This window comes from Acartia tonsa, chromosome 14, assembly GCF_053477335.1.
Source record: "Acartia tonsa isolate MP-2025a chromosome 14, ASM5347733v1, whole genome shotgun sequence".
NCBI lineage: Eukaryota > Metazoa > Arthropoda > Copepoda > Calanoida > Acartiidae > Acartia > Acartia tonsa.
Window position 1 is genome coordinate 18,781,468 of NC_137273.1, and position 16,224 is coordinate 18,797,691.

General features: G+C 32.5%; 1 protein-coding gene across 1 annotated transcript; it reads left to right on the forward strand.

Annotated features, from left to right (window-relative positions):
• Positions 1-56: 56 nt before the first annotated feature.
• On the forward strand, positions 57-15,583 carry LOC145306566 (uncharacterized). The gene is made up of 14 exons (XM_080148754.1): positions 57-143; positions 5,969-6,060; positions 6,625-6,685; positions 7,647-7,681; positions 8,338-8,405; positions 9,102-9,154; positions 10,508-10,608; positions 11,143-11,310; positions 12,173-12,254; positions 12,831-12,899; positions 13,323-13,463; positions 13,705-13,776; positions 14,043-14,112; positions 14,509-15,583. The coding sequence occupies exons 1-14, from the start codon at positions 58-60 to the stop codon at positions 14,884-14,886; spliced, it is 1,476 nt and encodes a 491-aa protein (XP_080004880.1). The 5' UTR covers position 57; the 3' UTR covers positions 14,887-15,583.
• Positions 15,584-16,224: the final 641 nt, after the last annotated feature.

Genomic DNA, 16,224 nt, shown 5'->3' on the forward strand with positions numbered 1-16,224 from the left:
GCTTGTTTTGCGTACAAAAAAAATAACGTTTAATTTATAATCTTTGGTAACAGAGAAATGGAAGGGTCCCTAATACTACCCGTTATTTTGGCTATACTGATCGTGTCTACCCTTCTACTTATCACTATCTACTTTCTTAAAAGGTAATAGATAGATAAATGGGTTGATAGTTAGATGGGTTGATAGCTAGGTCTATTTATTATAGCTAGATCTATTCATTTTTTGGCTATACTCATTAGTTCTACCCTTCTACTTATTACTATCTACTTCCTTTAAAGGTAATAGATAGATAGAAAGATGGGTTGATAGCTAGATCTATTTATTATTTTGTTTGGCTATACTACCCTTCTACTTATAATTATCAAATTTCTTAAGCGGTTATAGATAGATAGATAAATGGGTTGATAGCTATATCTACCCATTATTTTGGCTATACTCATAACTTCTAACCTTATACTCATCACTTTCTACTTTCTTAAAAGGTAATAGATAGATAGATGGGTTGATAGCTAGATCTACCCGTTATTTTGGTCTACTGATTGTTTCTACCCTTCTGCTTATTACTATCAACTTTCTTAAAAGGTAATAGATAGATAGATGGGTTGATAGCTAGATTACCTTTCATTTTGGCTATACTGATCGTTTCTATCCTTCTACTTATCACTATCTACTTTCTTAAAAGGTTATAGATAGATAAATGGATAGATAGATTTGTTGATAGCTAGATCAACCCATTATTTTGACTATTACTATCTACTTTCTTAAAAGGTAATAGATATAAGGATAAATAGATACAAAACTAGCATGCAGATGAGTTACAGAGATGCAATTTAAGGGATAAGACAATAAATTGATGTACATTGTCAATGATTATAAACAAAAGTTTCCCTTCTGTAGATTGGAAAGTTTGTACCCTACTAGTTGAAACCAACCAATCAAGATATATAAACTTTTAATTATTCAAGTAGAGAGTGTGTTTTTAGGATTTTGGGTACCATAATAAATGACTGGCCATTGTCCCCTCCCCCCCTAGTGCACAGAGCCTCTTTGCAACAAAAACTCTTTTTCCTACCAGAACTCTGCAGAGAGAGGGGACATTGGGGATAGCACTAATCCCCAAAGTTTTATAATAAGGTTTAATTATCCGTCAGCTTAACAACTTTGGGGACTTTTATTGAATTTGATTTGTTGGTTTATTAAGTGTCCAAACGTTCCAATCACTGATTATAATCGGTGGAATTATGTGTATCATCATTGGGAATGTACAACAATTTATCGGCCATTGCCTTATCCCTTTACATGCTTGTTTTCCTACCCATATAAATTTTGTTAAAGAATAGAGTGAGCTTTATTACATTACAGTTGTAAATATTTTTTCTTCTTTCCCCAGCTATTCAATAGAAATTATGGCCGGGATTTTCGGGCGTGTATATGGGGCGGTGTATACCCCCCCCCCCCCTACTAATAAAAGGAACAAATAAATGTATATATTTTAGGGGGAAGAATGATATTTTGAAATCAAATGTAATAAATGTTTTGTGGTCAATTTTTTTAAGATAGGTTTTTCCTCCCCAAAAAAATATTTTTAAAAATTATCAGAATCTAAAAGATGTTATCACTGTATAGAGGAACCAATTTGTTCCTTAATTTAAAGAAGTCTATAAAACAAAAAGACATACAGATAGACATCCTACTCCTTTTATTTTAGAATTGATAAAGTAAATTTGACATTGCAGCATTAGGCAAAGTATGAAACATCTTAGACATTTACATTTTGTTACACCCCCCTGGTAAATATCTGACCACACCCCAACTTGTTTTTTTTTATGCATTTATGAGTGAGTGGGGGAGTTGTAATGTTTGTATGTGTTTATTGGGTGACCCCCAAATTTATATTTAATGGGGGGGGGGGGAGGGTGATAGTTTCACAAATCTCTACCCCCTACCCCTAGTTTTTCTTTTGTTTAAATTTAAAAATTGAGCATTAATACTTTATACATAAATTAGCGGCTATGCCCCTAAAGGCCTCTAGGAGCACTTGTGGTGGAAGAGTGTGGGACCGCCTCATATTTTTAGTTAAAAATAAAATTTACAAAAAAATTACAAACCTTCCCAGAACCCATGAGAAGCTACACTGTAAAGCAGAACCATTTCGGTTCAGTGGTCAGCGAGACGCACACATACAGAGGGCGAAGAAGGTTAGAAAATAGCTTAAAACCACCCAAAGATATTTAAAAACCTTTCCTTAAGAGTATAACACATTTATACCATGAATTCCCGAGATCTTAAGCTTCAGGCAAAAAAACCTTAGTATATATATTATATGATTGATGTCAAAGTTTATTTTTAATAACAGAAAGTCTAAAATTATTTTTGGCCACCTTGTGTGTTTCAAATGCAGTTATTACAGGGAAAGATTGGACAATGATAAATAATCTAAACTTCTTTCTTTTCCCTGATTTTTACATCGTGCAAGAACATAGTTACATAAATAAAATTTGAAAGGATGATTTATTTGCCGTCCATTGTATTATCTCTCCATCCCTGGATTATGAATTGAAAATATGCATTCCATGTTATGGACTTTCAGATCTTACATAGATAATAGATAAATAGATTATTAGATAGATAGATAGATTATTAGATAGATAGATAGATTATTAGATAGATAGATAGATGAATATTTCCACTTCTCTCTTTCACTCTCTCTCTCTCTCTCTTTCTCTCCTTCTCTCTCTCTCTCCCCCCTTCTCTCTCTTTTTCTCTTCCTCTCTCTCTCTCTATCTTTTATAAACAATTTAAAACCGATATTTGTAAAATGTTGATTTGCATAATGCAACAATTATAGGAAAGTTACGTCCTTCAATTTCTCTATCTATTTATCTACCCTTTTGGTCTTTTTTATCTATCTATTTACCCTTGGTCTTTTTTATCTATCTATTTACCCTTGGTCTTTTTTATCTATCTATTTACCCTTGATCTTTTTTATCTATCTATTTACCCTTGGTCTTTTGACTGTCTATCTATTTACCCTTGGTCTTTTTATCTATCTATCTATCATTGGTCTTTTTATCTATCTAACTATCATAGGTCTTTTTATCTATCTATCTATCATTTTTTTTATCTATCTCTTCTTGGTCTTTTTATCTATATATTATCTATCCTTGGTCTCTTTATCTATCTATCTATCTATTCTTGGTCTTTTTATCTATATTTATCTATCTATCCTAGATCTTTTTATTTATCTATCTATCTATCCTTGGTCTTTTTTATCTATCTATTTGTCTACCCTTGGTCTCTTTATCTATCTATCTATCTATCCTTGATCTTTTTATCTATCTATCTCTTATCTATCTATATCTCTATCTATCTACCTTGGTCGTTTTATCTATCTATCTATCTACCCAGGATCTTTTCATCTAACTATCTATTTATTCTTAGTCTTTTTATTTATGTATTTATCTATCTTTTTTATTTATTTAACTATATATCTATTACTCCATATATCCAAAATCTACTATACATATATGATGTATCTGTGCTTTTCTCTCTTTATTTATCTATCTAACTATCTATCTATCAAAAATCTATTCCTCCAACTATCTATCAGTCTAACTGAATATCTATTTATTTGTGCCTCACTCTATTTATACTTCATGTGACTTCGTCCCCAGTATCTAGAGGCTCTTAAAAGGAGAAGGATAGCTTAAGCCCGTCCAAGAATTCAATTCATTGGTGAAATAGGCTAAAACCATAATGAAAAGATTTTCGAATTGGCCTGATAACATAAGCCGCATTTTAAGCTGCCGTGGAAAAAAAACCTTATTTCGTATTTTCAACTTAATCTTTAACTTTCTTACATGAATATTGATTTATACAAAGCTCCTCTATAAAATGCATCTCTATAGGGCATTTTAAATTATATTGACCCACAAAAAAAACATTTCTAGATTGTTGATAAGAAAAAGAAGATTTTAGAAGGATAAGTACCATTAGATAGATAGACATATATTAGATAGATAGATAGATCAATTACAGTAAAGACTACTAGATTGATTGATAGATAGATTGAAAGATAGATTGATAAACAGATAGAGACATAGATAGAAAAATAGATAGATTGATCAATAGATAGATAGGTAGATTGAAAAATAGATTGATAAATAGATAGATTAAAGATGGATTAATAGATAGATAGTTTGATAGATAGCGGTAAGACATGTAGATAGACAGATAGTAATAGTCAAGATAACTAGATAGATAAATAGATAGACAGAAAAACATGTTAACAAATAGATAAGAAGAAAAATAGATAAAAAAAAACATTATAGATAGATAGACAAAAAAATATGGAATGTTAAAGTGGTGTAATTTTCTCCCCCCAGGGGGATAATTACGTAGTTAACACAAATTGAATTACTATTTAATGGAGGTTTTTACCCCTCCCCCCCCCCCCCTGACAAGTCTCAACTCTTTTACATATTTCCATATACACCATAACTGAGGGTAGTTTGGGACAGTGGCAACATAATGGATTTATTATTACTTGGATATTACACCAGATTATTATGTACTCTAAAAAAGTGAAACTTGTAGTTGGCTAAAATAACGACCCCCACCCCCGATATATATACCTTTTACCCATCACCTCTCCCCCCCCCCCCTACTTAATTAACGAACTGATCAATAAATGATACCCATGTTGGCAGCCAAAATTTTCCCCTGTCATAATATCCGCTTATATTCTATATCCATCGGTAGAATTCTATCGACATGAATTAAAGCTGACATTTTATCGACATCCTTTTCCAATGACATAATTTATGTCGACTATATTGCATGCAATAAAAGTGGTTACGGCTGACACATTTCCAACATCGCTTTTTTTAAAATTACATTACTATTAGAAACATCACTAGACATAAATAATAAAATAGTCTAAATCCAACCCGAGACCTATGTGAAGCTTCCCTTAAAAGAAGAACTCTAGCAGAGTTAAAAGAGTCTAGCGACTATGCCCCTAGAGGCTTATTGGTAAACTTAAAAGAGGGGTATCAAATCGAAAACACTCTTCTTTCAATTTCAGTTTAAATTGAAAAAGTAAGTTTTTTGGGAGGGATGTGGTATCCTCCCCCCAAAAAAAACATTCAAATGAACTCTGAGAAGCTACACTGTAATGGAGAACCATATCGGTTCAGAGTTAATCGAGATCGTTTGGTAGAGACAGACTCACAGACAATCTACTACTTTTATATATATGATAGCTACACTGTTCCAAATTATCTTCATCCATTTTATTTTGTAAATGTTCGTGTTTAAAAACATGAGATGGGGTTATTAATTCTACATATAAGTACACTTTATTTTTATCTATAACCAGTGGACCAATTTGGTTCTCCTTATCATTGAAGCAAAATTTATGATTTTTAAATCCATACTGAAACAATACATAGATTATCAAACACTTTGATTTATTCTAAAGTACACAAATTATGTATTTATCTAAATTAAATGTAATAAGTTTATTGAAAACACTTTTATATTTAATTGAATCATTTTAGGGACTGTTAACTTTTACTGTGTTTTTTATAGTGATTTTTTTTTATAGGGGAATCTTAATGAGGTGGGATGTTATCGACAGTCCACTGCCTTAAATCATGATATTGAAATTAATGAAGTTTCAAAAAACGCGCGGCTGGAGCTGTACTAAACAATAAGAACACACTTCTAAGTAAATTAATAAATAATTTCACTTCCACAGGTTTTTAAAATCAGATTTCTTAACCCCCTCCCCAATTAACAAAATAATTGAAAAGCTTGGACGTCCTTGGTTTATTTACACGAGAACCATAACATGCTTAACATTTATGAAGAACCAAATAGAAACAGTCGTTTAGGAGATCTTTCTGTAAACAAAGACAGACACACACTATTACACATACACACATAGACATCCTCTTATTTTAAGGACCCGACGGTTACCGCAGGCTGGCATACGAAGCTCTGGTCTACCTGACACTTTTCAAACAAGTTTCGGTCAATATTCAGCTAAAACAGCAAGTAAGTAAACTTAAAATATACTTGGATAGGTTAATAAAAAAGATAAACTTATTTTAAAACAAATTAAAAATTAGTCCATACAAGTTTTCAAATACTTATTTTTATTTTGTAGATAGAATTCTTTTAATTACAACTAAATTTCAAACCCTTGTTTGGTTCTAATTTGCACCTGTTTATGTACCAATGCTTTTCCCTCCTCTCACTGCTCATGACATGTTAACAGATAGAGATAAAATTGTTAGCATCTTTAATTATGACGCGGTTTTTGGCCAAATTTGGTTGTAATTTTAAAGTAAAGGCTTATAAAGTCTTTGGATTGCTTTATGCTATTTTGTTTTCATCCCCCGCTTCCCCTAAGGGCTTTTTGGAAAGCAACTTGTATCATAAGCAAATGTCATTCAAGGATCATGCGTATATTTCAAAATTTACAAGAAAATGTCTTTTTTTCCAAAAATGTATAATATGCCTAGGTTCAGTTGTTTACGAGATCTTAATAAACATACAAAGTACATACAACCAGCTACTTTTCTTGCAACTTTTTTTTAAATTTGTGTATTTTTTCAGCCAACAGCTACACGCCTTTGGGTGTAAAGAGGATGGTACAAAATGGCAATAATCAAAACAGGTAATAAGGGGGAGGTACCCAATTACACTGGTACCCAATGTTTTATAGCCAATTCTCTTATTCGTTGTCTTAAAAACCTTGGGGACTTTAAGTAAATTGTAATTGGTTGGTTCCAAACTAACAGTGTTTTTTTAACTTTTCAACCATATACTTTTAATCTACATAAAGGGTTTAATTTGTTTATTATCATTGGTAATGTACAGTAATTTATCGTCTATTGTCTTATCCCTTAAGATCCATGGGTATAACAATTTTCTTAGCAGTGAAGCTACTCTGTAACTAGTCAATACGTGAGAGTATGTTAAATAATTTAACTGTTTTTTTCTTTACAAAGTACATTGTCCATTTTACATTTTTGATATCTTACTCATCAAACACACTCAGCTACACAGACCAGTGCCAACACACACACACACACACACACACACACACACACACACACACACATACACAAACACACACACACACACACACACACACACACACACATACACAAACACACACACACACACACACACACACACACACATACAAACAAACAGTGGCTTCATTTTTATCATTTAAATCTATATTTACTGAATATGTAATAAATTTATTTTGTCAGATCATTGAAGCTTCATGATTTTTATATTCCATTTGAAATTAGTTTTTTTTCTTGCTTATCTGGCCTGTATGAAAACAATGTGTGAATATACATTACTGCATACTTCCTACCTTTTAGAAAACTACCATTTGGGAAGAAATTAACCATATCAATAAAATTTAATTAAAATTTGATTAGAATTTAAAATATAATTGTATATAATATACATTTAATTTATTTATTATTGCTGTTCTTTTTCTGTATGTACGTACAGTATACCCAAGAATAATAAATAATTAAGCATATAAGAAAAAAAATCTCAAAAAGACATACATACAAACATCCAACTACTATGATTCAAATATATTTTTTCTTTAGTGTCCAAATGCAGAATTCGAGCAAAGCTTCACAAGGTAATTCTAGTTTTTTTTTACAAGTAGCGCAGCTACTCTATAATTATGACATATCAGAATGACTACCGTTTTGGTCGCTCTTTAGTGTTTGTATGTTGTTAGACAAAAAAACAAAATTTTTTATTTATTTCAAAAAAGGCATAAGTTTTTACTAAAACTATTCTTGTCTATCAATCTAACTAAAATCTCGGGAATTTTGTGTAAAACATAACGCATCCACTTGTTGTTGGGAAGTTGGTTGAAATCTCGGCCTAACACCCCGTTAAGACTAATAAAAAGGGGTTCCTACTGCTGTTATGTATGGTGCGCTACATAAAGTAAATTGAAGAATACGGGAATTGCAAAGAAAAGGCGTATTACCATACACAGTTAGGACTTTGCAGACAAAGGTTATTCAATCAAAGGGTGGTTGGTTTTGTGAAGGAAGCTTGACCATATAAACCTGGACTTCAGTAGCATGATTTGATTTATATCAGTTGCGTATTCTATCCTTTATAGCAAGAACGTCCTTAGGGGGGAGGGGGGTAAAAGGGTGTTGACAGCCCCCAAACCAACCCCCAATTTTATTTACACTCCCCCTCCCAATTAAAAAAAAGCTTGGATGTCCTTGCTCTATAGATTATCCAGGTTATTAATCTACCTATCTATTTATTTAGATAAAAGTCTGTACGACCCAGTACCCTATGCGATGTATAGATATTCAAATCTGGCTCTATTAGATAAGGTAGGTTTTAAGCTTTTTAAAAATGTTTTAGTATTATTTTCAAGTGCGTAGCATCTTTATAATTTAGCTTCCCTCACTGAAGAACTCACTTCTTCCTACAGAAATGTTGTATGCCGCTATTAGAGTTAATGCTTCTAGAGTGCCCGTTGAGACAAGAATATTAGTTTATTTGATAGATAAATTTTAATTTTTTTAATTGTGCCATTTTGTAGGTTCTTATATATGTATGGTGGTGACAGAATTGATTTATTTTTTTATTATTTTTTTAATATATTGAACGAAAATTTAAGAAACATTTTTACTCCCTCTAAATATTTTTCTTAACAACCCTCTTATTCTTCCAATATCCGACTTTTCAGCAATTTTAAATGGAATTAATTTGCTGGATCACGCATCTTTGGCAGTTTTTGGTCTTGTTTCTACTCTATTAATGCTTTAATTATCTTCCTAGTAAGATTTTAAGGAAACAGCGTAGAGTGTCAAAAAAATGACGTCATAAAAACAAATGACCAATGATAGGCCAGTATACATTGAAATTGACCAATGGTAAATTGTATATTGGCCTATCATTGGTCATTTGTATTGTATGAAGTCATTTTTTATTGGACACTATACTCTGTTTCGATTTAAGCACTTAAATTACATGCAAAAATATTAGTTTGAAAATATTAACGATGCCATTTTTATATGATTTAGACTGCCACATCGCCGATGTTTGAAACCTTTGGACGAAGCAGGTCCTTATCCAGGTTAGCATATCAAGTTGTGCAGTAGTGTGGGTTCATAACGGAATTAGACAAAGCGGGGATATGCAACAGATAAAATTAACCTTAAAAACATTTCTGACCGAAAAAGAATTTTAAAAAATTGAGTTTTAGAACACGACCACTTAAAAATATAATTCATTACTTATTAGTATGCAAAGACGACATTCAAAAAAAAATTTTGAATCAGAACTATGGCTTTATGGTGCTCCCTGGAAAGGCCTTGAGGAGCTGAATCAGGAACTTTTGTCCGTTTCAAAATATCTTGTTCCTAGCCTTAGAAATCACTAAAAAACCAAAAATTTTTAAGGTTTATTGAGAATTGTCCAATTTGTAGAGGTTTTTTAGATTTTCTCAGGCTAGGAACGAGATTTTTTGAAACGGACAAAAGTTCCTGACTCAGCTCCTCAAGGCATTTCCAGGGAGCACCATGAAGCCATAGTTCTGATTCAATAAATTTTTGACTCCCATTTACAAATAGTTATACAATTGAATGTCTGGTCGTCAGCGGTTTTAAGACTTAGGATAAATTTTAAATCATCCAGAGGTGTATTATATCTATATAAATTGAGTGCAGATCCCCGCTTTGGCCTCAGAAAAGAAATGTCCAAAATCGACCCACCCTAATTGTGCAGCTACTCTATGATTAATTTATGTCCGAATTATCTATTCATCTATCTATCTATATTATTACCATCCATATGTAAAAAAACCAGGATGTTTGTCTGTCTATTTGTACATAAGGATCTCGCTAACCGCAAAACCTATACCTTTGCTATTGATTTCTACTTAGATTTATTCTAGGTCAGCTTTGAAAGTTGTGCAGCTACTCGGAGGGGAACAAAGTGTCTCAAAAATCAGCCATGTGACGTCATAAAAATGAGGATCCATCTCTTGTTTTATGGGTTTTCATTCCAACTTTTCCTCTCATCTCCCTCATTTTTATGACAAACGGCTTTTTTAGACACTTTGTCCCCCTTCAGCTACTCTATAACCATGATATGTCTGTATTTCCATTTCTACCTATCTATTTTATAGTATCCTATTATATATTTAATACTAAGGTTGACTGGTTAAATTCTCGATTTTAGTGAAGCTTCATATGTCCCGGGATTGTTTAATGCTACTTTAACATTCGATTTAGGCCTTTTAGTGGATTTAAGTTGTATTTCCTACATCTATATGCTAGATGCATAGCCGCTATATATTATATATCTACCATTTGTCAATCCCTATACCAAATTTATCTTTTCTTCTATTCAATTATCTATCAATCCAACTATTTATTTATCTTTTTTTCTATCTATCTATATTTCATATATGTATCTATCTATTTAGATCGTCTATGCTGTCCCAAGTCTGCAATAGAGTGCATGTAGACAATGGGTTAAACAACGGTGTTCCCCCTGATCTAGTACAACCATACCTACTAGCAACAGGTATCTTTCTATCTATCTATCTATTCATTTATCTATTTATATATATATTATCTATCTATATATCTATCTATCTAATTAGGTACCTATCTATCTATCTATCTTGCTACTTATCTATCTATTTAACATCGGTGTTCCCCCTGATCTAGTTCAACCATATCTACTAGCAACAGGTATCTATCTATCTATCTCGCCAGCTATCTATCAATTATCTATCTATTAACAACAGGCATCTATCTGTCTATCTTCTAATTTATCTATCTTTGTAACTACCTATTTTTCTATATGTCTATATACATATCTATCTATTTAGCTATTTATCTATCTATTTATCTATCCATATTCCATAATCAATACGTTTCTAAAGCTCGGCTGCTATTCAAGAGAAAATACTGAAATTTTTTGTGAAGATTTATTATACAAATGAGCATCCAATATATAATTGACTTTGTCCGTCGGTCTGTCACTAAAACTAATTTGACAGGTTTCGTGATTTCTATCAATATATTCTTGATTTTTTTACCAATTAATATCCAGGTATAAACGGGCATGCCAATAACTGTACCATGGGACGTGCGAATGGAGGAGTTGCCCCCCAACTTGTGGGGTGTAGTGGGGCCCGGACCCTTCCCCGCCTTGGAGGGGGTGCAGGGGTGCTGAAGGAATGCTATCAAAATGGAGCTCTGAGCAATGATCATGTTATAGGTAAAGTTTGTTTTATTTTGATCTTTGAAGAAAAATTTCTATGATAATTAGGAACAATCTTATAGCTTAGAAACTCTATAATCATGCCAAAAAATACCCAAGATCATTTTACACATGATTCACACCTAATTATTTTAGATTTTAAAAAAGATTCCTAGGACAAATAAGCATGGCATCTCATTAATTTTTTTTTAAAGTAGAAAATATATTTCGCTTTATTCAAGCCTTCTCAATTCTATAAAATGATAACCATATTTGCAAAAATTCTTAAACATAAAACAAACTTCATACTAGTTAAAATTAATATAAGTTTGACAAAAAAAACAGGTTAAAAATATTAAGTACTTTGAAAAACAAAACCATAATTATAAAGCTTTTCTGTACCTATAAAAACCTTCGCTGTAAAGGAGAACCATACAAGTATATAAGGAAATTCAATTGTAATTGTAGCATTGAAATTGCTGTCACTTTATATATTTGTTAATGTTTGTTTGCCCTATTGTCTAATTTGTTAAAAGCTTCGCATTCAAGTATCATGTTTCATCTTTTTTATTGTGAGTAGCGAAGCTACTCTATAATTTTATTTGGCTGTCCGTCCATTAATCAAGCTGTCCGTGGGTCAGTCCGTCAGTCAGTCCATAACGTTCTTGGATATTTTTCTCAGCTGATATTCAAGAATGACGGCTGTTTTTTTTTGTTTTTGTTTAGAGATTTCCTATACCAATTAGCAACCAGTATGTAGCTTACTTTGTCCGTCGGTCTGTCAGTCACACTACAAAATATAAATATTCTTGATTTTAACAAATGCATCCATTATATTTTTGTGCTTCGCTACTTATGGATGTTGTCATCCTTGTTTTAGGTATAAGTTTGATATCAAACAAGAAGGATGGGTGTCAGGCAAATTTCAATGCCAAGAATTCTAATAAAAACAAAATTAATAGGTAAAAGTTTCATTACTTTAACTTTGACAAGAGTCTTCGCCCCTAGAGGCACTTGGGATAAGTGGAGAGGGGGGGTTAAGTCGAGCCTACTTTAAATAGGTAAGTGTGTTTCATTAATTTAACTGTATCTTTCGGCTTTGCCCCTAGAGGCACTTAAAGAAAGAGGGGGGCTCTTTTTCTTTGGGCGATTTCTTTTTAGAGGATTGAGGTACCCTTCCCCAAAATTTTTAAAAATCTTCCCTAGGCCTTAAATAAGCTTCACTGAATAGTTAGAAGATCTTAAGCGAAAGACAGTTAGACATCCCTTTACTTTTATATAAGGATAATAACTTTAAGAGAGGGCATGGCAGTAGAGTCTATTGATTGTCTGTTTGATGTTATTAGGTAAAGGTAATAAAAGGAATCCAATCAACCCCTCCCTCCCCCCCACCCTTTGTGTCTACATGGTGACAATCTAAAAACATCCAGGGGGGTAGAGGGAGGGGGAATGATATAGCTAGCCCTCCCCTATAAAAATTATGTGCACGCCACTCTTTACTAGATACACCTAATTTTCATTTTATTTGCCTATTTTAGATTATCATATGGATCAGAAACAGATACCACAGAAGAAAATACGATAGAAAAATACGCAACTTTACGCAGGTTTACCTATCTATCTATATCAATCATTTTATATATTAGTTTATATGCGTATCTTTCTATTAATCTATTGACTTTGAATTTGTCTTGCAATCTATAAATCTATCTTTTTTTATATACCTATACCTATTCTTATATACCTATCGTTCTATCTATTGCTCAATTTGTCGATCTACTTATCAGTCACGCTTTTAGTCTTTCTATCTAACTAACGATTTATCTATCTACTTATCTATACATCTATCTATAAATTTGTTTAACAATCTACAAATCTATAAATCTATTTTTCTATCTAGTCCAACAATTATTAAATTTCTTTATCTATCTATTTATCTTTTCAATTCAACTTACTATCTATCGTTTCAATTTTTCGTCCTTTCTATCTATCTTTATAATCTATCCATCTATTCATCTTATATTTATTAGATCACGAAGATATAGTAGTAGAGAAGTTTCCGAGATCTTAACTGACTCTAGCAGTGAGTCCTGCGAATCACTCGCTGAGTCAAGGGCTAAAGCGAAGGCTAAACTCACCAGAAGTCGTCATAAAAGGGCTAAACAAGCAAGGTTTGTGCAATAGGTTTTTAAATATATATGGTCAATCAGACACAATAGTAAATAAAACGTAAAGAGAAATTGCAGCAGAAAAGATTTTTCTTTGAATATAATTGCCTATGGCACCCCCAAAACGTCCTTGCCTATATGATATATAGATTACCCCCTAAACCCCCCCCCCCCCTACACACCAAAAAAATACCAAATAAAAAAGCTTGGACGTCCTTATATGCTAAGAAACTCTCTTTTTCAGGTTATACAAATCCCAAGGATCTCTAGACAATATTGCTCAAGCCGTCAACCAGAAAAGGGCTTCTTACTCCAGGTAGATAGATAGATAGGCTTACAGACTGACAGACAGACAAAATGACATAGAGACAGACAAACTGACAGAGAGACAGACAGAAAGACAATTTGAAAGAAAGACAGTAAGACAGACAGAAAGACAAACAGACAGACAGACAGACAGACAGAAAGACAGATAGACAGAACAGACAAACAGACAGGCAGATATATAAACAGATAGATAGATAGACTGACAGAAAGACCAACTTCGCAGTTTTGTAAACTTTAATGAACTTTCTGTTTCAGAGATCTTTTGGATCTGGAGGCTGTTCAACCCATCCTTTTATCATCCTCTACTAGTCAAGACGATGCCAAGGCATGCCCCTATATATTTCAAATAATTGATAGACAGATAGATAGATGGTCTATAAATTGACAAATATATTATAGAAATAAAGCCTGAGAAATCAAGAAACTGAAAAAATCATTATTTTCCTTATGTAAAAGTAATAGGATATATGTCAGTAGCTTCAGATATCGCTAACCACTGGACCAATATGGTTCTTCTTTATGAAAAATATTCTTATAGGTCCAATGAAGGTTTATATCTATCTTTGGAGAGGGTACCTCCTCCTTCTGAAGAGAATATTTTTGCGTAGCCATGATATAAATATAAACAGACAATAAAGTAGTTGCTAATATAGTTTTTTGGGCTCAAAAAGTAGATGTTGTGAAATATATCTAATAAGAAATATGTAGACCATTTTCTAAGGTGGGGGAGGACAACTGCCCCACAGCTGTTGCTGCCAAACAAAGATGCCACACCAATGCCAACAAATCAAGAAAACAAAATGGCGCCAAAAATAATCAAAATGGCGTCGGCGGTGCAACTAAAAATGGCGGGAAAGACAAAACTAACGGCAATGGTTGTTGTAGTAAGCCGCCACTAACGCCGCCCAAACCAGTGCTAAACAACGCAAATGCCCCGTTAAATTGGAACTGTGTAGAAATACCGCTGCTGCCGCCGGTAACGGTTGCCGCCCACCAAAATCACCAACACACGCTGGGTAGGAGTGGCCGTAAAACGGCGGTTACCGCCGAAAATGGCGGCGGGTCATCCGCCTCGGGACATTGTATTGTTAGAGTTTAATAAGAGAGGAATGTGATAATGACAGATAAATTAATCTACAGACAAGATTTTAGAATGCATGTACAAAGAAAAGGAAATCGTCAAAGATTAATTTATCAGCACTTGCCTTTTCCCTGTATTATACCTTCTGTTTAAAACTTTTACTAATATTAATCAAAATTTTGAAAAATTATGATTATTTATTGAAAATCGTTCTTCCTTGTAATTAGTTGTAATCTGATTTCTGTATGAATCAGAATCTCTTAGTTGTTGACAGATTTAAAAAAAAAATTTAACTATTTGACAAAACTTCTGTAAATTTAATTTATGTTATTATACAAATTATATATTTTATTGATATAGATTTATTTATATTTTTAGCAGAGCTACTCTAGAATTTAATTATTTTGTTTGTCTGTAAATCAATCACTAGGAAGGGGATTTAAAAGGTTTAGAAATGGCCCAGGAAAACTTAAAAATAAATAATACTTTGGGGTAGGGGGCGGAGTTACTGCGGCTGAAATTTTACAAAAACAGCACGGCTCGCTAAATAATTGCCGCTGAAGGCAAATTCAGCTACCAATATATATTTATTTTATATTTGATTTTTTAAAATCTAAATTGTAAATAAGAATTGATCCCTTTTTAAGAATTAAAAATTTTTATGTGATAAATACCTTAAAAATAAAATATAGAATAATAAATTGTTTTAAAATGATTTTGTTTATTATTAAATTTATTACAAAATGAACTATTTTTTTTCCATTGGTAGGGTTGTAAAAAGATTATAGTAAAATGATAGAGGGAGCATGAGCTATTTGTAACCATACTGACAGAGCGGGGACACTGTCCCCATTTTGTATTGGGTCTTTGAAATAAGCTAATAGAGTCGGAAATTTAAACACAGCCGAGTCCAAAGAAAAGAAAACAATTTGCTAGCAGACGTAAAAGCTCTGGATTATTCATCTACACTTATTTATTCTAACAAATTAATATTTTACAAAAATAAAGAATAAAATTTAATGTCGCCTACGTTAGGCTAACGAATGAGAAAACCTTATTATAAGAATTTGGAGACTAGTGTAATAAACAGCCCAATGTCCCCTCCCTTCCTGCAATTTTTAAAATTTGTTTCTACATACTTATGGTCTTATTTGTCCTTGTTTCTATGTTGACAGAAAATAAGGATGACAACATCCAAAAAAGCGAAGATCTAAAATCAAAAAGAAGGATAAACGAACTCTTGTAGAGTGTCAGAACTTAATAGGCAGAGCATTAACTTGTGAGTCTAAACAAAATTGTACACAAATTTGTTGCAAAATTATGTATATACTGGATACAGAATATAGAGATGCTACG